The sequence below is a fragment of the Tachypleus tridentatus genome, chromosome 11 (genome assembly GCF_004210375.1).
Source record: "Tachypleus tridentatus isolate NWPU-2018 chromosome 11, ASM421037v1, whole genome shotgun sequence".
Classification (NCBI taxonomy): Eukaryota; Metazoa; Arthropoda; class Merostomata; order Xiphosura; family Limulidae; genus Tachypleus; species Tachypleus tridentatus.
In genome coordinates, this window is record NC_134835.1 from 92,169,341 (window position 1) to 92,186,753 (window position 17,413).

Below are 17,413 nucleotides of genomic sequence, written 5' to 3' on the forward strand. Positions count from 1 at the left end.
TCAAGTGACACAACGGTATGTTTGCGGATTTATACTGCTAAAAACCGGGTTTTGACACTTTGTGCTCAGTAACAAACAACATCTTATTGTCTGAAATTTGGTCAAAGACATGACAGTGACTTCACTCATCTTCCTTAGTGAGCAAAGATCTTTGGATCGCAACACAGTTATGTAATTCTGAAATGAGTTTGAACGTCTTCGGCATTTGTTCTGTTAAATCGAATAAGACATTTTTCGGCACCTTAAAAGCCATACTTCTGTCTGAGTCCATACTGTTTTCAGTAAGATTCCGAATATTTATTTTAGCTAATTTCGTCTTTCATGTAACAACAAGTTATATTCCTGAAAATAGTTTCATGTGATTACAACTTTCATTTTATCATAATAAACCAATAAGCATTTTAGAAATTTTAAGAATTTCAGAGGGTACATGTATATTAATATGGGTGTATAATTTTACACCCCAAAATTCATACTTTTAATTCTAAATATTTCTAATTGTTTCTTTGCGAGGGTAATTTAAGTTAAGAGTTTTGTTATTCACATTGTAGAAGTGACATCTATTGATAGTCGAAGGAAGAGTAGAAAGTAGCCATTTTGATTTTTAGGTTGTTTGCGGTGATTGAGGTAATCCTTACGTGTTTTAACGAAGTATTGCTATTAACATTAGAATAATAAACAAAAATGGGAAGAAAAAAGAAGAAGCCTGCAAAGCCTTGGTGCTGGTATCCTTGAAAGTTTGTATAAGATTATATTTAAGGTTTAACTAAAAACATCTAATTTGTTATTTTATTTTATACTCGAAAACATTTTTACTTGGTAAAGTATTTTTGTGTACCGTTTTCTCTTCTTTTGATTGTAGCCTAGCTGCTGAACTAGTGTTGTACTGTATCATAGTTTATAGCAGTGTATATGGTATTATTACTAGTGTTACTGATATTAATATATTACACTGTACATTTTTTACGCAAGTTTTCTTTCACCTAGAAGTAGAACTAGTAGTTGTAGGTATACTGTACTAGTATAAATTGTACCTTTTAAACTTACGTCAGTTAGTAGTAGTAGAATCCTTGAACTAAACTTCACTATCACCAGCTAGTATCACTATCAGACCATACAGATGTTTAACTCTCACTCTCATCACAGTGAATTTTTATAGTAAATAAACGGTGAAATGCTGTGTGACAGACCATTTGACCTAATTATGATTAATATTATTATTTATTCTGTTAGTGCATCACATTACACTGCTATTGTACAAATACTGCTATCCACTGGATTATAATGTTATTACTTGTGTTAGTGGAAATAACAAGGTGTACATACATTTCATAATATCTGAGAGTTGACGATGTTTTGCTTTAAAATGTGATCAGAGGAGTCACTAGTTTGAATAGTCATCCAGGTCACCTGTGGAACAATATATGGATTGAAAACAATAATCATCCATACAGAATTCTCCCAAAGTATTTTTATAAGCCATTTTGACATAGTTTTTCAAGATTTTAAGAGTATATTTACTCAATTTTATTACTGTTATTGTTGCAAAGTAATGAATGGCTTGATGTTAAGAATAGCAAATGCCAGTGTTGCTCTTCCTGTAAATCAGGTTGTTTTGGAAGGTCTGTTATATTGGTTTCTCGGATACAATGATTGTCATTGACAATTGTTAGCTAAAGCCTACCTTCTAAAACATGTTTGTGGCTGTGTTAAATTTGTAAGTTTAATAATCTAATATTACTTTTATCATAAATTTTAACTACTGATTTTAATAAATTTGTTAAATGGGTACATGATTTTCTTATTTTATTGGGATTTTGACATCAATAGTATTTGGTGTCCATGGCAAACTGAGTCAGAATGACTTTAAGAATATTTGTTCAGTGAAATTCAACATTAATAAATTGGGAATAAGTCTTTTATTAGTAAAACTTTTTGCCATTTTCAATTTCTTTTTGACATACCTATGTCTAATGCATATTTTGATCATAATCCCACTGAATATTGTTTATAAATGAAGCTGGTAACAAAGCAATAGAATATGTTATAATTGAAAAATATGGTGTGCTTTTAATTTGTATTGCATTATGTTACAGCATATGTAGGTCTTGGTCAAGTTTGAGGAGTGTTACTTTATGAAATGGTTTGTTGTTATTCTGAACAAATCTTCAGGTATTGCAGTAGAGAGTTTGATGATGAGAAAATTCTTATTCAGCACCAGAAAGCGAAACATTTCAAGTGTCATATCTGCCACAAAAAATTATATACAGGACCTGGTCTGGCCATTCACTGTATGCAGGTATTTGTTTTTTACAGTTTTTATTGTTTTAGGTTTTAATCATTCAGAGTTTAAACATATGAAAGGTGCAAACTTCATGTATTTCATCTCATCCATGCTTGTCAAATTCATTTAGTAAAGTGCTATAAATTTCAGTTGTAATAGCTTTGTTACCTTCAGATTTTGAAATATAAACAATTTTTACATATTTATAAATGTAGACAATTTAGTAGCACAAGTATTTTATTTATTGAGAATATGATTGTGCAGTTCTAAATTTTTTTTTAGGAAACTATTAACATTTCACAATATTTAAAATTTATTTGAACATTATACATCCTTTTATATTACATTTCCAGATTTTTAGTGTAATTCTAGTTATCAAAGATTTTGAATTGCAACACAGTAAGTTAATTTGGAAGTTGGATTCTTATGAAACTTAAGGAAAAGTTTAGTGGGAAATTGGTTTCTTCACAAAACAAGAGAGAATTTTCAGTAGCCATGACATTTGAAGTTATTTAAAGTGGGATTAGAGTAAATTAAGCTATGAGACATTTTTCCTTTTTATTAGTTATACTTTTGTGTGCCAACAACACAAAATGTGAAGCACATAGTACTAAATTTGATTTTAGTTTTATGGCTGTGTTTATTTGGTTTCTTAGTATGTTGAGTTTTTGTTTTGTTTCATGTGCTGAGTCCCAAGAAATGATTAATGACAAATTAGACAAAATAAATTTTATTTTGTTAATCTTTAGGATCTCTACCAGCCTACCTTCAAATTAAAATTCTTTTAGGCAGGATTAGACTAAATTTATCTACGAGATCTAATATGTGGTCAGATACATGAATCAAGGGAGTTTGTTTTTGAGTTCAAAACTTTAATTAGATTTCAGATTGGTCAAGACATGACAGGGCTATGAGCTAAAAGTTTGTACTTCAAAAACAGAGAGCCATTTTATTAGCTTCTGTGCTGTGGCCAGAAAACAACAGCTTGTGATATGTTTTTTCTGTTTTAATTTTGAATGATTTAGCTAATGGGGACACTCACGAGTGTTTTTGAACTTTTATTGTTTATAAGTTATTTAAATACAATAGGTAATTTTTGGGCTGAAGTACTTCTAACTTTGAGTTTGATGCATTAAATCACTTGAGGTTGATTAGAAAGTTGCATTCTTAAGCAGCTGTATGATGTTCAGAAGCTTAGTTTCATGTTTGTCTGTGATGAGACATTTGAAGGAAATATAAACTTGTGGGATGATTTGTGTGATCAAGTTTTAGTTATTTTTTAATGTAGTTGAAATTTTGTGGATTAGATACTTTATATAAATAAGGGATAAATTTAGCTTTTTATATTTGTGGTTGATGGCCTTTATTCAAGGTAATAATACTGATTACAGAATATTTCATTCAAAGCAATCTTTACACAAATATAATACTTTTAAGAGTGAGTTAAGTGTTTCTGATATTGATGAAAAAGGAAATTAATTTCTCTTACTACCTATTGACTGTGATTAGAGGAACAATTTGAGGGAGAAGTAATTAGAACTGAAGATACTTTGAAAAGAAGAGGATGAAAAATTTCTATTATTAATATTGAAATGATGGAATAATTGTTCTTGAAGATCATACAAATTATTATAGAAACTTGTAACGTTGCTCTTTTTTAAAATAAAATTAGACTTAAATAATGCAACCTGATGCTAGTTACTTTACCAATGACAATCCTTAAACACATATCTGGCAATTTTTTTATAAATAGAAAGGGAGTACTCTCAAGTAGATCATCTAGTTTTGAAAATCATGGTGAAAATTAGTGTTAATAGAAAGCATTACTAGATAAACTTAAGAAATATGCATAATATGGTTACAAACATACTGCAATGCTTCTGTAAGTAAAGTAGCAATACAAATAATTTGAAGTAGTGGTAGATTAACAATGGTGTCAGAAAGAGACCATTTTGTTGTCAGTTTAAATTTTCAGTTTACATCTCATATTACATTTTTATTTGGAATATGTAAATATATAATTTTGCCTTTTGATTTTAATCTGTTTTTTATGTAAGTGTGCTTTTCTTTTTGGATGTTTATTGTGATATTAATTTTTTTCTTTGTTCTGTTTATTTTTTAAACATTGAATAATGTTTGAGTTGTAGTGCTCTAAGTAAAATTTTAAATCTTAAAAAAGTAAAAATTTGTTTCGATTGTTCTGATAGATAAAAGTTGACTGGTATATATTTGCAATATGCATTTAAAACCTTTTGTAAGTAGTACATAAATATAAGTTTGTGCTTCTTACACAAACAGAATGCACTTTAAGATCATTTTTGCTTTTTACATGTTTTAGAATGATGCTTAAGATTAAAGATTTGAAACTGGACATCAGTATAACTTGAAGAAAGCCAAAAGGCATTGGAATGTCAAATATCATTAATTTTATTGCCCAAATCTTTTGGGTGAAAGTGACTTGCATGACTTGAATGTTCTTAGCTGTAATCTTATGTTTCGAGATGCTTTTTTAGTTAGTAAATTTGTGGTAGGACATGTATATGGATATATTGTGTATTAGCATTATCTAGGGTCATCAGGTATTACATTCAGGCTAAGTTGTACAGTACATTACTTATCAGTATAAAAAATGTAGCTACGTTTAAGAGTTTTTTTTGTATGTGTATGGATATACAGGTTCATAAGGAGACTATAGACAAAGTCCCAAATGCTTTACCAAATAGAAATAATGTGGATATAGAAATATATGGGATGGAAGGAATCCCTGAAGAAGATATCAGAGAGCATGAAAGACAAAGGCAATCTGGTTTAAGTGAGTATGCTCACTTTAATTTTGATAAATTTGAAGAATAAAAAAAGTGTTACATATTCAAAAAAACATTTATTCAACCTTATTAAAGTATTGTTGAAATATTTGGAATAATTATCTGTATAGTAAAAGCCATTCTATTTAGGACATTTTCTTTGTTGGTGATGTTCAAATTGGCTTATTGGTTTTTTGAAGCAGAAATCTCAAGCTCGAGTGCTAATCAAGTGAGGATTTTATATAACTTTTTAAAATTATTTATTATTTTTATAGAAAGATATTACAATATTAGCAAAAACCACTAATGTATGAAATATATGTTAACATTTAATTATAAATGATGGGTATCACAGTGATTATAGTGCTTTATTAGCACATGAAGGTCTGAAGTTCAAATCCCAGTATAGTTGGGATTTGACGTTAATTTTTATTATATTTATTTTTTATATATTCCTTATCATTTATAACAAGCTCTCCAAATATTCAGAAAAAGATGAATGCAATTGTAGATTAAATCAGGGATATATTACATAAACACAGTGACTGTGCGTGTTAAAAACAATGTATATATATTTTCAGTACATTGGATGGCATGTTAATACATTATTATTGATGTTTTTCACCTTTGCTAAGAGATTTTTAAAAATTCAGCAAAAAAATTAAGCACTTTTAAACAGTGACACATGAAATATGTAATATCTTATGTGATGAATAAATAAGTGAAATAATGTATTAGATTCAACATAATGCAGGAAGTCAAGTAGAATTTGGTTAATTACTCAATGTTTTGCAAAGCCACTCTTTGATTCTGTGCCCTAGCCATTCCTGATTTTGATGTTAGGAAGGAAAAGGTAAACCTTGATGAATCTGCTGTTCACAATAACATTCATTGCATTTAACAATAAATTGCAGTCAGGCATTTGATGAAATATTATCTGCTTGGTCATAATGGTGAACAGGAAACAACAGTCCAGTGATTTAAAAACTGAATTATTGTAAAATACAAGTCTCGTGTGTCTCTTTCCAGAATTGCTACACAACTTAATATGCCGAAATCAAAGCATAATTGCCAAGTTTAAGCTTACAGGATCAACTGCTAACCTCCCTCGTTCCGAACGCCCCACCAAAATTCCAGAGAGAACCAAGAGGAAGGTTCTCAAAGAAGTTAGTAGGAACCCTCGTTTAACACATAATGACATACAGAAGTTGGTAAGGGAAACTGGGGTTGAAGTAAGTACCTCTACAGTTACGAACATGTTACCCTTTTTAGGGTTCAAAGCATGCCATCCTCATAGAACTCCATATTTAAAGCCTGTTTACTTAGAATCACGATTGAGGTATGCAATAAAGCATGTAGATAAACCTTTTACCTATTGGAAGAGTATTCTTTGGTCAGACGAGACTAAAATCGAGCTTTTTGGCCACAATGATGTTTGCAATATCTTCCAAAGAACACCATCCATACAGTTAAACACGGGGGTGGCTCAAACATGCTGTAGGGTTCCTTCAGCTCTTCTGGTGTAGGCAGCCTTCACCGCATCAACGGAATCATGAAAAAAGAAGAGTATGTTAATATGTTAGGCACTTGTATCAAGAATGATGCTCAGGACTTGCGGCTTGGGTGTCGTTGGATCTTCCAGCACGACAATGACCCTAAGTACACATTGAAATATGTGCAATCCTGGTTGCAAGGGAACCATATAAGCATTCTGGAGTGGCCATTGCAGTCACCCGGTCTCAACCCAATTGAAAATGTTTGGCATGAGTTGAAGACCAGGGTTCATCAGTGTCATCCGAAAAACATGCAAGAGATGTAGGCCTTCTGTAAAGAAGAATGGAAGAAAATACCAGTCGAGTACTGCCAAATGATTGTGGAAGGCTATGAGGAGAGATTGTGCCAAGTAATTCACCTAAAAGACTACACAACTGACTATTAAAGTAGATGCACAAACACTTTCTGCCTCTCCTATGTTTGGTTATTTGTTTATAAACAGTTTATTTGTCATTTAATTTACATAAAACTTTATGTAGATGTGTGGTAGTATAATATTTATACTATACCATACTTTCATTATCCTAATCGTGATATTTTTTAAGTTATGAGGAAAAAACTACTCACGAAGCAGAGGTATGAACACTTTCTGTCGTAACTGTAGTTAACCCTTGTACGAGGCATGGGTCAAAGGCCAAGTCATTACATTTGTTGACTCGCATTCTAATTTTAATCGAACTGGTATTTATGGATGTATTTCAATAAGTTTCATATCAAGTTTTAGTATAATCCATCAGTTAATTACTGAATTTATGAGAAATTATTAGAAAAGAAACCTTAAATATTGACTTTTGTGTGTCAAAGGCAGCATTGGTTTAATCTTATGTTTGTGATATCCAAATACAAAGTCTGTAGTTTCTTAAGAATTAGGAACTCAAATTACCAATATCGACAAGCTGTAATGTAAAATAACTTCCTATCTCTAATTTATTAGGATATTTCTCGAAGTACTGAATCAGACACAGCGACTCCACCCACCTCTTTCAATTTTTGAAAATGCTTATATACACTTTTGTCTATGACATGTGAATAATTAAATAAAAGCACAATTCCTCTCACATGGTTCTCTAAGCCTTTGCAAAGTATTTACATGGTAAACTTATTATTCTCTTGGCAGATTTCAAGTGATAAAGGTTAGTCTTTATTGAGCTAGAAATTTCATATTCCTTTAGACCCAAATATGGCATAGTTACTAAGCTTGATGAATTGTTGGGAAATTCTAAGGTATTGATTTAGTCATATATGATTTTTGGTTGTTTTGAATATATATATATAAAACTTTAAATTGTTTCATGTCCACAAACTTGATAAAGCTTAGCACCCTACAACAAGCAGCAAACAAGTTCAAATTTTGTAACTAGAAGAGATAATTATTTTCTAAAGTTTATTATGAATTGTTTTATATTTTGAGAAAAATAACTGGAATTGAAGAACTTGTTTTAAATAGTAATAGTGTATATATGTATATAATGTATTAAAACAGAATTGTGACTGTACAAAGTATTAGTTTGCTAAGACAGGCAAGACAGGTCACTTTGTAAAGGCCAGTCTTGTACTCTTGGGTGTAGTAATGGGAATGAACATATGCTGCATCATTGCAACATCTATAATGTTAACTAGTTACTGCTGAAAGTTTAGCATTATAAAAATAATAAATGTATATAAATTTATAATGTTATGAAATACAAGTATTTAGACTAAACATTTGTGTTTAGGGATTATAATTTGTAATCATTTTAGAACAACAAAAGCATGATTTATATTTCCTAATTTTTTATGGTTGGTGCAAGGTCAGTAAAATTAACAGATCCCTTGTAGCTAGTAGAGAAAATAACAGATAAAATATATAAAGTTTTATAGAGATTACACAAATGGTATTTAAGATTTTCATTATGAAAAATAATTTGTAATTATAACATGAAAAACACTTGGCACTCAGACCAGTGACAAAACAAACTGAATATATTTACAAACAAACTTTTAGTAAACACACTTCATTAAAAATATTTTTCATATACAAAAGACGTAATATTTACTACATACCTACCAAATTTTGTGAAGATACACACACTGCACTGTAAGTTACTATATAAACACTTAACACATGCAAATGTGTAGATGAACTTGTATATTTTACATTGAACTAATTGAAAAAGAGGAAGCACAAAAGACATGAAGTATGGCTTGCTAAAAACATTTGCAGTATTTGGGACAAAATATCTGACAGGGTTGTAAGATTCAAGTTTGACTAACACTTTCATAAGACTTTAATTTTGGGGAACCATTAGCTGACTTAAAAGTACTTTATTCTTCATATCATAAAAGTAAACAATGAAATATATATATATATATATATATATATATATATATATAAAGATGGTGGACTGAACTACGTTGAGCCACAATTTGAGGTTTACAACATTTTTATTGTATAACAAATCTACTTTGAAGTGGAATCTAGAAATTGTTTTAAATTACAAAAGCCTATGTACATAAACTGGTTTTAATGTTAAATGTTAAGATTATTTATCATTAAAATTATTGGTAATAACTTATGCAAACTACTGTGTTCAGACATTTACTCACTTCTTTTCTGCACAGCAAAGAGTTGTTGCCTTGCATGACTGCCGCAAAGATTTTTGTGTACACTACAAATTTTAGACAAAGCTCCTAACCCTACACATGTTGATGTGTGTTGCACCAGCCTGTACTGTAATCATCAATAGACTATAGCTCATTACCAATAAGGGAGTGGCATACCATCTATATGCAGTAATCCCATGAGAACAAACATGTACAAAAGTTTAATTTTTTCTTGTCACTACTTTTTCTCAGATATGTTTTGTTTCATTTAGGAATTAAAAGCAGTTTTTGCAATTACTACTTTAAATTTTCATTAATAGTTATGATGCCTTTATTTCTTTAAATTTCTTGATTATGAAAAAAAAATTAATACATTTTTTTTTCCTATTGGCGATGTTAAAAGTTCTCTGACAGTACTAGTTCCAAGTCTCAATCCAGTGTACAAATTTCATTGAGTGTTCTTTCATACCAGTGTCAAAGCAAGACCTATGCTTATGCATGGCAGACACACTAAGCCAATTTTTATTCCTTAAAAAGAACAAAAAACATTCATGTTTCCAGGTTTCTGACATCTACAAAAATTCTGTAGTCTGTAATGCTACTGTTATTGTGCACCAGATGATTGGTTCCATTCTGATCACAAATCAAGTATTCCTGATCTCCTGCTTCTGTTACTTCAGCTGAGTCTACCCCATTTAGTATGGGTAATACAAATGTTCTTGTCTTTTTTCCCTCAACCTCCTCTTTCTTTTCCTGATTGTCTTTTCACCACTCAGAATTTTCTGCATCATCAACACCTTTAGGAAATTATATGTGTGGGTCATGAATATCTTGGAACAAGTCATCAGTTATTCTTTGGGTTCTTATTACTGTCTTTTTGTCATTGCAAAGATGGACAGATTATTGGCATTTCTTAGATCTCTCATCTTTGAGCCAGCTTTTTGTCATTGCTTGTTTCAAGATGGTCAGTTTTCTCACTGAGATTGGTATTTTCTTCTGGGCTGTGCATGATCAAATTTGATGTTTTAGATGCTTTTCTCAACATCCTTGTTTGTTTGTCTGCTGTTATTTTTCTGGTTTATCATTGGCCAAAAGAATTTTCAAATCTGGCCTCTCCCTTTTTGGTTAGCTGTGACCCCCATACATTTTCATTTGGTTTATGTGTGTATTTGCATGAAAGACGTGTTTTTTAGATCTCTATTTCACTACTTCTTATAACTAGCTCCTCTTTCCTCTGTCCTATAGAGCATCCACATTTGTGACCTTCTTCAATTGCATTGCTTAAACTGGCTAGTCAGTTTCTCCAAGTCTGTTTTGATCACCACTTAGTATCTGATTTACTTGGGAGTCTTTTCCACTTATTTGCAGGGTAGACTGAACCATCTTTACATCTGTGAGACTTGGAGGTTCTATTACCAAGGCTGTTGTATCCTCGTCTGTTCTTGAGAAAGTTTCTGTTTCTTTTGGGATTTTTGACCTCACTGGAGACCCTTATTTCTCTCAGATGCACCTGCACATGTACCATTCAGTGGAACTTGACAGATCAGTAGGATATATCCAATGACTTTCTGCCATTAGTTATATCACTTCACTTCCAGTTGTCTTGATAGCTCAATCAGCCTTACAAAATACTAGACATCTCTTTCCCTCCACCTTACCCTGACTTGCATTTGTTCATTAATGCCTCTTTTTATTTCTGGGTTAGGTTCAGTTCAAGACACATGCCTTTCCAGGCTATGATCTTTAAAGGAGCATACCTTCATATCAACGTCAATGAGCTTTATCGGCAGGTTGAATGTCTCACATGAATTGGATCCTCCATATGGTCTGGTCTTCATTGTCTGATGTATTAGTGAATTTTTTCTCACTTTTAGAGTTCTCTCATAAATGCTTTTGCAATTTCCATAAACACCAAGCTACTTCTTTTGTGGTTACCAATTCTAGACTCTGCAGCTTTAGCAGTAAGTCCTTTGAACCAGGATTGGATCAGTCCTTTTCTTTTTACCTCATTTTTCCTAAGTGTTTTTATCAATTTTTACAAACTTTGGTTACAGTGTGGCTTTTTCAATGAGATTAAATTTCTTCTCTAGCTATTCTTATTACCTTTCTCTGTTTGTTTACTTATCAGTTGTCCTCCTTTTCCGATATTTCTTCTGGACTAAAACCTTTGTTTAGTTCTTCAGGTTCTCATATGTTCTTCATTCAAACCTTCAATCTCCTGTCATCTATGTATTTTTTATATCAAAAGTTGTTTTTTTAATCTTAGTTTCAAGGTGTATTTTCTTCTTATTTCTTGCAAAAAACATCACTGTCATTTTTGCTTCCTTAGATACCATACCTTCCATACACTTTAATACCAAGAAAGTTTGATATTATTCCATGATCACTACTTTCTCCCCAAGACTTTTTAGTTGCATTTTCCCTTTAATTTCTTCTCTTTATCTTCTGTACTGTGTTTGGGGACCTTAGTTATTATCTTGCTTGTACTAATTCTGTATGTGGCAGCCCCATAATCTTTTCTTATTGTGGGATCTCTCCTTCTCTTGTAACTTATCACTTTCCTCTTTGACATGTTGGGTTTGTTAACTCATCCAACTTGTTTATTCTTCAGTGGGAGAGAATGCCTGTCAACTTTATCATGTTTGTTATTTCATAGCTTCTCCTGCCTTACTGTCTCTCATTCCTTAAGTGGCAGTTCCATTTGCATTTGAGCTTCACTTTCCTCCACTTACCAATATTCAGTCTTTCCAGAGAGGTGTGTAACTAATTTGTTATTGATTTTTAATTGAAATTATTATACATCAAGATATGTATACTAGTAGGTGATGGTACAAAACCTTGCAATCTTTACTAAAAGTTTGACAAAATTTGTGAAGGTACACATACTGTATCAAAAGTCATAATGTAAATACTTAATGTGTACAAATGTGTATATGAACTCGTATATACTATACTGAGCCTGTAGTGAAAGGGTTAATAGTGGTTATATATTTTTTCTTGTGGGTTGTACTTCACAAGTGTGCGTGCACAAAACAGTAGGTGCTGATATTGATAGGATGGGTCACTCTGTAGAGTGTATGCTTTCTGATCACAACCGTTCTCTTTTCAATACTGGTTCTTTTACTTATTTCTATGCACCTAGTTAGTCCTTTACTGCTATAGATCTCTCAATTTGCTCCCCTTCATTATTTTCCCATTTTTCATGGAGGGTTGAGAATAATCCATGAGGCAGTGATCATTTTTCTACAATCTTGAGAGAGACTGGCCATGGTTGATGCCACCCGACCCATATGCCCTGGCCCTCTTTCACTGCACTCACAGAATTTGATCCTGCCATTGTCTGCAAGCCATTAATAGATGACTGTGTGGCAGCAGTAAGTGACTGTATTATACAAGCAGCTGCTCAATGTATTCCTAAAACCTCGACACATTTTCCACTATATCCCCGTCCATGGTGGAATCGTGCCTGCCACATGGCATGGAAGGCTCAAAAACAGGCCTGGGATACTTTCTGCAGATATCCCACGCTCTTGAACCGCATCACTTTCCAGCGGGCCCATGCACATGCTCGAATGGTAAGACGTCAAAGCCAGAAGGAATCTTGGATTCAGTTCACAACTGGCTTATCTTCTACCACCAGTTCCAAAGTCATATAGGACAAGATTCGAAAGGTTAGTGGGCAATATAATTCTGTCCCCCTCTTGATCTTGCTCTCTGATGATACTCTAGGTGAAAGCTTTTGCTAGGTATCTAGCATTTCTGCTTCTTCCACCTTCCTAACCATCAAGACTTGGGCAGAGCATTCACCTCTTTCCTTTTGAGCTGATTGTCTCTATGACTATAATCGTCCCTTTACACCTGTGGAACTCAAACTGGCCCTTCATCGGTCTGGCAGTACATCGGTTGGACCTGATGATATACATTATGAGATGCTGCACCATCTATCTCCTGCTTCTCTTGTTATTATTCTGATTGTTTTTAACCAGATATGGCAGGAGAATGTTTTTCATGATGCTGGGTGCCAAGCTATTGTCCTGCCTTTCTCCAAGCGTAGGAAGGAGCCCAAGATTCCTTCAAACTACCATCCAATTGCTTTGATGAGTTGTCTTTGTAAGACTTTAGAGAGGATTGTTAATATTTGTCTTGTTTGGTTCTTTGAATCAAACAACCTTCTCTTGCCACCCAGTGTGGGTTCCGACGACAGTGCTCTACCATGGACCACCTGATTTGACTTGAAATGTCAATCAGAGAAGCCTTTCTCAAATGACAACATCTTGTATCATTATTCTTTGACATGGAGATATGGCATTTTGCAAGACCTCCATATATATGGGTTACATGGCCATTTGCCCATTTTTATTAAAATATTTTAATGGACAGGAAATTCCGAGTTCTTGTGGGTTCGACACTTTCCCCTTCTTTTCTACAGGAACTTGTAGTCCCTCAGGGCTGTGTTCTGAGTGTAACACTTTTCAGTATGAAAATTAATGCCATCACTGAACAACTTCCTGTCACTGTTGCAAATGGGCTCTGTGTCGACGACTTTCACATCTTATGTCAGTCGTTGAACATGAGGTATATTGAGTGGCAGCTACAGACTGCCTTCAGTTGTGGACCACAGCAAAAGGCTTTACCTTTTCTTTCTCTCAAACCATTTGCATGCACTTTTGCCACCAATGGGGTATTCACCTTGATTTTGAGCTCCATATCGGTGAAGTTGTGCTGCCTGTGGTCTCTGAGACTAAGTTCTTGGGGATTATTTTTGACCATAAGTTAACCTTTATATCACACATCAAGCAGCTATGGGTCAAATGTACAAAAGCACTGAACATCCCACTTGGGGAGTGGATCGATGTTCTGTGCTAAAGATATATCATGCTCTTATTCGATCGAAACTCGACTATGGATCACTGGTCTAAGGCTCTGCCAGACCATCAACCTTAAAGATGCTAGACCCAATTCATCATCAAGGACTTCAGCTTTGCACTGGGGCTTTCTGCACTTCCCCAGTTCAGAGCTTATACATAGTCTAAGGAACCTTCTTTGCACCTCCACCGTTTGCAACTGTCTTTACTATGTGCTTCAAAACTTCTTCCTTACCAAAGCACTCCACCTGGGGTTGTGTTTTCCTTCCTCAATGAGCCATGCTTTTTTGAGACCAGACAGTCTGCCATTGCTCTTTTTGCACTTCGTATCCAGGTTCCGTTAGATGAATTGGGTCTGTCCTTGGATAACATTGCTGTATCCACTAGTCAGCCCATCCCACCGTGGCTTCGTACAGTCCCTAATTGTGACCTGTCTTTAAGTCATCAGAGAAAAGTAGACACTCCTGATTAGAACTACTGTCTACTATTTGCTGAACATCTTTCAAACCATCCTTCCATTCATATTTATTCAGATGGTTTGAAATCAGGTGATTGTGTGGGCTCTGTGTGGCTGCGTGCAGAATCCCCACTATAGCTTCTGTGTTCACTGTTGAATTCTTTGCCATTTCTCTTGCCCTGGATCACATAGAAGCTAACCAGTACTTAAACTGCACGATTGCTTCACGTTGGTTCACACCATGTTCTCGCTGATATTCAAAACCGACTGTCCCATTTATCTTTAACATTTACTTCTGTCCAGTTTTTCTGGATACCCGGGTAATGGTGGTATTCTCAGGAACAAGCTCGCCAACACTACAGCTACATCTATCTGCTCTGGCAGTATCACTGCTGTGCCTATCCCATACATGGACTGTGGTCCTGTATTCAAGGCTTGGCTCTGTGCCAGCTGGCAGTCAACTTGGAGTGAGCAATGTGAAAACAAGTTTTTTCCAAATAAAACCCTATATTGGACTTTGACTGTCTTGTTACTCTAAGGATCAGAAAGAGGAAATTGTTATAACTAGACTATGCATTGGTCACAGTTTTTAAACTCATCGTTTTCTTTTACCTCTAACTGATGCACCAGCGTGTGGTTTGTGTGACACTCAGATCACAATAAGCCACATTTTATTTTCTTGTCATCGTTTTTTATTCACAACGATGGCACCATTTAAGCATGTTCTGTCCCAAGGTTTGTCCATAACGTTAGACAGTGTTATTGGTGATGGTGACACTGTCCACCTTGATAATGTTTTTAGTTTTTCAAAGGCCATTAATCTTTCTAATGCCATTTAAGTTTTTTAATTTATACTTTACACCTTTTTAATGTGGCTCTCTTTTAAAAATCATAGTTCATCTAATTCAATTTGAAATTAGAAACTGACTGTAACATTAAGCAACTCGAAACCAGGACTGGAAAGGACAACTTCAGGTGACTGATGGTGGTTTTGAACTTACCTGTTAGTCTTCCTGGTGAGCTAGGATTATTACAGTCATGCTACAGAAAGTTCTTTACAACTTGAATTCTGTAGTTTTTCTCTTGATGTTGCAGACTAGATGTAAACATTGGTTTTATGCTATTTATTTCTTTATTTTTTAACTTTGTTTTGTTTTACCTTAATTTCCTTTCATGAATTTTACTGAATTTACTTTTACTCTCTTACCAGATGTTTGGTGCAGATAGGCTAGCAGCTTTGTACCATAAAACACTAAATCAACCAATCAACCAACTAATTCATGAAGAAAACCTACTAAGTAGAAACCTTTTTGCTCAGGGGATCAATCCAGGGCATATAAGGTTAAGGCTACTTGTTAGTACATGTTAAACCAGCACAAATTTTAACTTCTTAGAGGGGTAATTCCAGTAGGTCAACTCTATGCATGTAGGGTTAAAGTTGCTTGTTTTTATATGTTAAATCAAGAGGACTGTAAACATACTTGGGAGTTTTCAGAGTAATTGTGATAAACTTAATATCTGTGACAATTTAACTTGTGTTAATATTAATTTGATATTTGGTACTCATTTCAAAACCAATACTATATAATTACATTTTTGCATTTTTTAGGATTAAAAAATTAGTTTTTGTAGAGGAAAGTTGTGTATGCTTGCATAACTTCTACTGAAACATTTGCAAAGCTAGTGCATTAGAAGCCTTGCATTTCTTTTTATTGGTTAGTTATTGCATGTAACAAGTGAAATTTATTTGATCATTAATTTTTCCTGTTAAATACTAGTGGAAACAACCTTTTGGGTTTGGTATGGTGGCAGGATGCATATCATAGTAAATTTTGTGTAGGAATTTGTTTCTAATTTCAAGAAATGTAATTGTATGTTTATTTTTCCTTCTAACTTCTTGTTCTTGCTATCCAGTTAAGTGTTACATAAATCAAATATCTGGGAATGTGTTATTGATTATATACATCTTGTTCCTTTCTAGTTAGTGATGAAGGGAGCGATTCTGATGTATCAAAATCATTTTTCAACACCACAGTTGCAGGTGGTCTAAATGCACCCATGCCACCAGGTGTCATGCCACCTATGCCTGGGATAATGCCACCAATGCCTGGAATGCCTTTTCCTCAAGCTATGCCAGGTGTTCCACCAATAGGCCCAATGCCCCCTATGACTGGGGGCCATTTACCTGCATTAGGTAAGATTTGGGGACATTTATCAATGTTTAATTTTAAAATGGCCTAATTCTTAAGTGTTTATAATATATAATAATAATATATAATAATAGTATATATAATAAGTCCTTTACTTAAAACTCTGGTAAAAGTGAAAACTTTAAGAATGGTAGAAGTTTCAATTGGTTAACATGTGTGAAATATGTGTGAAAGTTTAATTACTTTCTAAGAGAATAGAAATATGTTCTAGATACTTTGTAATGTGAAACGTTTTCATTAAATACACTAACTGGCCACTTTGTTTAATATCTGAGTTTTTTTTTCATAAATTTAATTTAAAATCTTTAAAAAGTAATTAAATAATGTAAAGTAATGAATCACTTTTGAATATTTAAAATACTAAAACAAATGTTTCTTTTCCCATTTTGAGATTAGTAATTAGGAATCATGGTTTGTGTTTTTTCTAGTAATATATTTTGTATATCAATGTCTAAAGCTCAAACATTTAAATTATATTACCAACAATTAGTAAAGTATTTCTATGATAGGTCAGATGTGGCATTCACAACATACTGTGTTGTGAATTTCAGGATCAATCTTATAAGTGTGATAATTAAATACCATTATTCAATTAGAGTAGTCCATAAATTGACATTAGATGCTGTTAACCAGTTGGTATCCCTGTATTATCTCAG

The 17,413-nt window shown here is 33.3% G+C and overlaps 1 protein-coding gene across 2 annotated transcripts in view; it reads left to right on the forward strand.

Moving 5' to 3' along the window:
* The first annotated feature begins 570 nt into the window (after positions 1–570).
* The window catches only part of LOC143232764 (BUB3-interacting and GLEBS motif-containing protein ZNF207-like), a 49,664-nt gene continuing 32,821 nt past the window's right edge, over positions 571–17,413 (forward strand). For both annotated transcript variants that reach the window (XM_076468577.1, XM_076468578.1), the window contains exons 1-4: positions 571–725; positions 2,173–2,299; positions 4,961–5,096; positions 16,529–16,741. In XM_076468577.1, the coding sequence (XP_076324692.1) occupies positions 685–725; positions 2,173–2,299; positions 4,961–5,096; positions 16,529–16,741 (517 nt within the window). In that variant the 5' untranslated portion in view covers positions 571–684. The remainder of the gene's footprint in view (positions 726–2,172; positions 2,300–4,960; positions 5,097–16,528; positions 16,742–17,413) is intronic.